A 7500-nucleotide genomic window follows, 5' to 3' on the forward strand; every position below is an offset into this window, starting at 1 on the left:
CCTACGAGAGCCTCTACGGCAACACCTCCCCCGACTACAACAGCTCGGAGTACGACGGGGGGCTCAGCCCCCCGCTCTGCATCAACGGCAACTTCTCCCTCAAGCAGGACTCTTCATCCCCCGACCACGAGAAAAGCTACCACTACTCTATGCACTACTCGGCGCTGCCCGGCTCCCGCCCCGCCGCTCACAACCTGGTCTTCGGGTCGGCGGGGATGCGCGGGGGGGTTCACTCCGAGAACATCTTCCCCTACGACATGCACCTCCCGCACGAGCGGGGCCCCATGTACGAGGAGCTCAACGCCTTCTTCCACAACTGACCCCCCCTTCCCCGACACCCCCTCCCCATCGCCGAGCTGGCGGGGAGGGGGGGAGACTCCCCCACAAATCCCCCCCACCCGCGGCGGCCCCGCGGAGCGGCCCCCGGGGCTCCGCCGTGGGCTTTGGTGCAATATGGGGACCCGGCCCCGGCGGCGGGTCCCCGCGCCCCGTGGGGACAAAGTGCTTTTTTGGGAGGATTTTCCCTTTTCCTTAATTTTTTTATTATCGTCGATTTCGTTATTTTTAAAATTTTCGTTATTTATTGCTCCTTTTTGATTATTTAATGTAATTTATTTAGGGTATTTTTTATTATGATCGCTGTTATCGTCACTATTATTGTAATAACTATTACAGCTATTATTATTATTATTATTATTATTATTATTATTATTATTATTATTATTATTATTATTATTATTTTCCAGGGGCAGACGCCCCGCACGGGCCGACCCCCCCATCCAGCCCAGCGGAGCCCCCCCGGTACCCAGCACGACCCTTTGGGTTGAGCCGCTTCGTTTCATTTTTAATTCGTTTAAATTAAATTTTATATATTTATTTTTTAAAAAATTTTCCCCCCTCCCACCCCCATTTTGGGCCGTTTCTCCTCTCCCCAGCCCTGATCCAGACCCCCCCGGACCCCCCCGGCATTGGACACCCGCTGCCCCGGCCCGTGGGAGCGAGAGGAGCCCGCGCTGCGGCGCGGAGCGAAACTTTCCGAAGCAATAAAGAGGCGCAGGGAGGAACGAACCCCAATTTCTATCTATGCAAGAGGCCCGGCCCGGCGGACGCTCCGAGATGCACTTTGCTTTGGGGGGGCCCCGGCCCCGCTCCCCGCCCCGGGAGCTCCTCGCAGCGTGTGTGTCAGGACGTTTTTTACCTGTTTTAAAAACTTGAAACGGAAAAAAAAAAAAAAAAAAAAAAAAAAGGAAAAAAAAAAAAAAGGAAAAAATAATGATAAAACTAACAAAAAAAAAAAACAAAAACAAAAAGACCCTCCCCTCGCGGAGCCACCCCGGTTTTCCCGAGCTGGCGGAGCCGGGAAGCGCAGCCCGAGCTATGCAATCGGGGCTCCGGGGGGGCTGGAGGGGCTGCGCCCCCCCCGTGGCGCCCGGCCCGGGGGTCTCCGTCCCGGTTTGCCGCATTCCTTCAGCCGGGAGACGCCGGGAAGCCGATAATGCTTTTTTTTTTGTTGAGTATTCTTTGTTTTTTGGGATTTTTTTTTTTGTCGGAACCTGCCCGCACCACCTTCGAGAAACCAGCATTTTTAGAAACCAGGGAGGAGGAGAGGAGGAGGATTTCTGAGAAATGTTTTGAAAACGAAAAAAAAAAAAGAAAAAAGGAAAAAAAAAAAAGAAAAAATGGGGGAAAAAGGAAAGAAAAAGTTTTCGGGGAAAAAACTAAAACGGGGAAAAAACAAAAAAACAAAAAAAAAAAAAAAAGGGAAAAAGAAACAAAAACCCACAAACCGTTGTAGCAAAGGGGACCCGCTGCCCGACACCAGAAGTGCTTTCGTGTTTCCGTTCCGTTTCATTTCGATTAATAAATATTTATGGCCAACGATATGCAAGACCCCCCCGCGCCGGGCGCCGCTCCCGCTCCCCGGTCCCGGTTCCCGGTCCCCGTCCCCGCCGCCCGGACGCTGCTCGGCGGCGGCGGAGCGCGGGGCGCGGGGCCGGGGGGCCCGGCCGTTCTGCATGCACCGGCCCCCTCCCCTCCCTCCCGGGGCCGCCCCCCCCCCCCGCCGGACGCTCCACACCCGGTCCCGGCCCCGCCAGGACTCGTCGGCCGTGACGAGCCGCCGCCGGTGCGATCGCGGCGAGGCTGTAATTACCGAGCGTCCTTCGACGGCGATTAATAAATATTCAATGTTGACTCCGCCGCCTTCGCCGCTTTCCTTCCGCCCCGGGGGCACCGGGGGCACCGGGCCGAACCCCCCCCTCGCCCTGCCCGCCCCCGGCGGTGCCACCGCCGCTCCCGCCGCCCGAATGCGCGGCCCGCGGGGCGGCGGCGCTGATATAACGCGGCTCTGCCCCACGGGTGTCCCCCCCGGGACCGGGGAGGCGGTGTCCCCCCCTCACCAATAAAGGCACCGGGATCCGGAGCGGCGGCCCGGCTCGGTCCAGCGGCGGTGACACCGCTGCGATCCCCCGGGAGCTCGGTGCCCGCCGCTGGCACCGGGCCGCCCCGCCGGTGCCTCGGGAAGGGTACGCGGTGGCGGTGGCCAAGGCCGGGCTCCTCGGTCGGTTCCAGGCGCGGTGCCCGGAGCTGGTGCCGGTTCCCGGTGCTGCTTCCCCTTGGAGCCTCGGCTCGGTGCCCGGTGCCAGTGCCGGTGCCAGTGGCGATGTTTGTGCCGGTTCCCGGCGCTGGCGCTCGTTGGAGCCCCGCAAGCTCCGGCGCCGGTTCAGGGAACCGGTCCCCATGGCAGCCGCGGGACCCCCGATGCGGTGCCGGTACCCGAGCCCGGTGCCGCTCTCGGTACCCGGTGCCGCTGCCCGGTGCCCGTGCCCGGAGCTGTCCGCTGCGGCGGTGCTGAACGGGCTCCCGGGCCTCTTAACGGCCGTGGGTTCGTTCACCGCCCGCACCACCGGAGCTCATCGCCATCCGATGGCCGCCGGCACCGGGCAGGGCCGGGCACCGGGCAGGGCCGGGCACTGGGCTCCCGGTCATCGTCGGTTCCCCGCGGGACCATCGTGCGCCGGGGCCGCACAGGGGCTGCGGGAACAGAGCCACCGGTTTTCTCCCCGGAGCGGCGTCCGATCTCCGCGCCCCGCAGCCCTGCGGCTTTTGGGGATAAACCGGGCCGGTTTAGAGTCGGGCAAACTGGGGCCGGATTTAGTGCAGCCCCGACGTGCTGAGCCCCGTCCCAGAGCCACCGGCGGCGAGGAGCCGGGCCCGGGCTGGGAGCTGATCCGCCACGGCCCCACGAGCCGCTGCAGCGGCCCCGGACCCCCCGGTCCGGCCCGGCACTCGCCGCTCTCCGCAAAACAGCGGATCCTCTTCCGACGGCTCTGGCCGCAACATCCTCCCGGGACTCGTTTCTCTGGGGAAAAACCCCCGGGAAGAGCCGGGAACAACCGGTGGGGCAGGACGGAGGCTCCGTGGGGCCGAGGCTGGCGATGCCGCCACCCGCAACCGGCGGCACCGGGGCCGCGGCCCGGAGCAGCGGCGGCCAAGGGCGGGTGGCCCCGCGGGGGAGGAGGGGGACGCGGGGGCCGGGGGCTGCGGGGGGGCCGCCGACATCTGCTCCCGGGGCCGGCGATGCCAGGGGGTGCCGGTCCCGCTGGCGGAGCCGCGGTTTACGTTCAATTTTCGGGATTTTTGTTTCCCCGGTGCCCGCCAGGCCCCGGCGAAGATGCGGGAACGCGGCCGGCTGCTCCGGCAAGGCCCGGCCCCGCAATGCGGCCCCGCACTCGCTGCACGGCCCCGGTGCGAAGCTCCGGAGAGCAGCTCCGGTGCAAAGCTCCGCTGCAAGGTTTTGCTGCACGGTTCCCGTGAACGGTTTCGTTGCAAAGCTCCGCTGCCCCTCCTCGGTACAAGGTTTCGGTGCCCGGTCCTGGTGCCCGGCTCCGAAACACAGCCTCGGTTTAGGCTGCGGTGCCCGGCCCGGCTCACAGCTCCGGTGCCCGCTGCGGTGCCCAGCCCTTCCTCCCGGCTCTCGGGGAGGGAAGCGGGAGGCCGGGAACCGCCGGGTTCTGGAAGTGTCTCGTGTGACCAAATTCAGCTCGGGTGGGTTGGGGGGTCTGGGGAGCTGCCAGGACCCCGCACGGCCGCAGCGGGGGCAGCGGAGCTCGGCCAGCACCGAGGGAACCTCGCGGAGGCGGCTCGGCCGGACGCAGCTCGGCTATTTCAAAGCAGGATGAGATGGGGGTGGGTGTCTCCCCCCCTACACCACCCCCGGTGCCCGCGGTGCCCCCCGGTGCCCCCGGCCCGGCCCCTCTCCCGGCCCGGCGGAGCGCGGCGGGGGCGCAGGGCGAGCGCCAGCTCCGGGTCGCCGCTGCCACCGGCGAGTGCCAGCCGTGGGGGGGGGGAGGAGGAGTCATTGCTTCAGTTTAAATTTCATGGCATCTGTTCATTATTATACAGTGCGGATTTTTATATGGACAGCTAAATTAAAGACAGATTTCTGCCAAAATTGCAGATACCATAAAAAACCGGAGGCTCCCGGCGCCCGGCGCTCGCCGCGCTGCGGAGGCGGCCCCGCTCCGGGGGCCGGGGGCTGCCCGGGGGTCGGGAGGGATGTGGGGGACAGGGAGGGATGTGGGGGCCACCATGTGTGGGGCTGTCCCCGTTTTTGTGCCATGGGGAGCCCAGGACGCCCCCATAGGAGCCCCGTGGGGGAGCGGGGGGTCCCGGCGGTCCCCGGAGCCGCGGCCGGGGCGGGCCGGGCTGGCAACGATCCCCGCCGCCCCGGGGGCTGCAGAGCCGCCCCCTCCCCCGCCCGGTCTGCCAGGCTCCATCGCAGAGGAGTTAAAACAAGGACATCTGTGCCTGGAATCGCTGCGAAGCTCCGAACCTGCCAGCGCCTGCTGGCACCGGCCGCCGGCGGAGGCGGCTTCTCCGGAATGCGGCACCGCCGGCAGCTCCGCCCGGAGCCCCGAGGGCTGCGGGGCCGGGAGGGCCTTGGCCCGGCCGGGCAGTGTGCCCACCTGTGTCTGCCCCGTCGTGTCCCCGCCAGTCGCTGCCCCGTGGGGGTCGTGTTTTCCTCCCGCATTTACTCCCTGCCCCACTGAGCCCTGTCCCACATCCCCACACTGGGTACGGGGGTGGTGGGAGGTGGAGGGCGTGAGGAGGGGGCCCTGCTCTCCTGTGAGGCACGGACACACGGACAGAGCTGGGAGGGGAGAGAGCAATGGGGGGCAGAGCTGGGGGCACCGGGGGGCCAGGGCTCTGTGAGCAGCCCCAAGGTTTGTGGGAAGATGGGAACATGCCCCTCAGCCCTTCCTGGTCTTCAAGGGGACAAAACGGACAAAACCCAAGCAAGGGCAGAGGGGGAGGTTGGATCCATCAGACACCAGGCCAGCTCTGGCTGGGAACACTGGAGAGCAGGTGGTGCCCACCTGAGCACTCCACAGCAGTGAGACAGTGAGACCCCCTTCCTTCCCTTCCCTTCCCTTCCCTTCCCTTCCCTTCCCTTCCCTTCCCTTCCCTTCCCTTCCCCCTTCCCTTCCCTTCCCTTCCCTTCCCTTCCCTTCCCTTCCCTTCCCTTCCCTTCCCTTCCCTTCCCTTCCCTTCCCTTCCCTTCCCTTCCCTTCCCTTCCCTTCCCTTCCCTTCCCTTCCCTGCCCTTCCCTTCCCTTCCCTTCCCTTCCCTTCCCTTCCCTTCCCTTCCCCATTCCCCCCATCCCGGGTCCCAGCCCATCCCCACAGCCCCTCCGGAGCCCCGGGCTGGGGGTCCCACCCTGTCCCGGTGCCCCCGGCCCGGGGTCCCGCTCCCCCTCTCGGTGGCAGCCGGTGCCTCATTTCATATGGGAAATGTCCATTTTGTTGCTACTTAAAAGCTGATTTACGGCGGCTGCATCCCAGCCCTGCCTTGGCCTGCGTTCATCCCATAATCTGCCCATTTCTCTTGGCAGCTCTGGCTCGCCTGGGCTCGCCGGAGTCTGTACCGGGCAGCGAGAGCCCCCGGCCCCTTCCCGTGGCCCCCGGGCCCCGGCCCCGCTCCTCGTGCTGCTGCTGGCAGCTGGATCCCGTCTGCTGGAGCACATCCCGATGCTCTCGAGGGACCGAAACACTTTTCCTGGGGCTGGAGGGGACACGGGCAGGGGTTGGGGACAGCGCGTGGGTGACTTCACATCATGCGGGTCCTCTTCCATCCACCGGCACTCCGGGATGGGGCGATGGATCCATCAGGAGAGGGCAGGGTGGGCACACCTGGGCACACCTGGGCACACCTGGGCACACCTGGGCACGGTGGCAGCAGCAGGACCTGAACCGCGGTCCTGCTACCGGTGATGAGCAGTGTCCTGCCTGTCTCCTCTGTCCCAACCCTCCCGCACGCTCCTCATTAAATTTTACCCGACTACAAATCTTTTCGTTAAATGTGATTGAGAACCACACCTTCGGAATCATGGCATTAACCCGGAATCGGCGTTATCAGAGCGATTAAAGCCTTCCCCAAGTTAGCGCCGGGCAGGATTGTGCCGTAATCCCGGGAAAGCAAACAAGTTCTGAGCAAAACTAATTACATTTAGAGCAGCTGTGATAATAATCCTAATTCAACCCCATTTGGTGCCTAAAATCCGGCGATCCAGCAGCGAAAGCCGGGGTCGGGGGGGTGGCTGTAGCTCAGCTCTGCCCTCCAGGTTGTCCTTTCACCACAGAGGTGACAAAACCGGGGGTCTCTGTGACATCCCTGGGGGGGCCACGAGATTATGCGACCCCTTGGTGTCCATGGGTGAGTCCCCACCAAATCCTCGCTGCCCATCACCCCTGACCCCGCCACCCTTCCGCAGCTCTGCCCCGGTGCCCGGGCGGTGGCACGGTGCCCAAGCCCCCCTGCCGTCCCCGGGGACGGGGGGATCGGGCGGCCGCAGCTGGCGCACGGAGCCGTAATGGCCACGGCTGGGCTGGCACGGCGGCCCCGCGCCTGCGGGCACGGGCGGCAGCAGCTTGTGCGCCGTTTGTCCTTGACGAGTCCCCGCGTGGCCGCCCCGGTACAAACCCCCCCCTGCCACCGCCAGCGAGACCCCCGGTGTCCCCAGGTGTGACACCGAACAGGGGGCACCCCGGTGTGCGGCTCTGGCTGGAAGCAAACCCTCTGTTGGCATCTGAATGGTGGGCACGGCGTTGGCACTGCCACCACCGTGGTCACCGTCACTGTCACCCCAGGGCTGTGACACACAGCGACATTTCCACCCCGCCCGTTACCTTGGGGAACGCTCGCTACAAAATGTACACTAGAGCTTTCCTTTTTTTCCCCCTCTTTTTTTTCTTTTTCTCTTTTTTATTAAAGTTGCCAAAAATTTGTGTTAGCTAATGGCTTCTTAATTCCGCCGAAACCGAGGGAAGGAAAATGATGCCATTCATCTTGTATTGGTTTGAAATCACGTCTGACAACTAATCGATCATACTGTGGGACATTAACTCCTTTGGATGGGGGCCCAAGCGCTCTCGCAGCTCCTCGCTCCCGCGCTGGATCCATTTAACTACTTTACTGCTGGTATTTTGGCACGTGGCTCGG

General features: G+C 64.1%; 2 protein-coding genes across 2 annotated transcripts in view; one reads left to right on the forward strand and one right to left on the reverse strand.

The window, feature by feature from the left end:
- NEUROD2 (neuronal differentiation 2) overlaps positions 1 to 563 on the forward strand; it is a 1321-nt gene extending 758 nt beyond the window's left edge. Inside the window, exon 1 of the mRNA XM_056512138.1 lies at positions 1 to 563. This exon is cut by the window's left edge and continues 758 nt beyond it. Within this exon, the coding sequence (XP_056368113.1) occupies positions 1 to 320 (320 nt within the window). The 3' untranslated portion in view covers positions 321 to 563.
- Positions 564 to 2183: 1620 nt separating this feature from the next.
- The window catches only part of LOC130263939 (collagen alpha-1(III) chain-like), a 9216-nt gene continuing 3899 nt past the window's right edge, over positions 2184 to 7500 (reverse strand). The window contains exons 2-5 of the mRNA XM_056511783.1: positions 6763 to 7112; positions 4464 to 5125; positions 2904 to 4162; positions 2184 to 2850 (exon numbers count right to left, since the gene is read on the reverse strand). Of these exons, the coding sequence (XP_056367758.1) occupies positions 2184 to 2850; positions 2904 to 4162; positions 4464 to 5125; positions 6763 to 7112 (2938 nt within the window). The remainder of the gene's footprint in view (positions 2851 to 2903; positions 4163 to 4463; positions 5126 to 6762; positions 7113 to 7500) is intronic.

This window comes from Oenanthe melanoleuca, chromosome 27 (genome assembly GCF_029582105.1).
Source record: "Oenanthe melanoleuca isolate GR-GAL-2019-014 chromosome 27, OMel1.0, whole genome shotgun sequence".
Lineage (NCBI taxonomy): Eukaryota > Metazoa > Chordata > Aves > Passeriformes > Muscicapidae > Oenanthe > Oenanthe melanoleuca.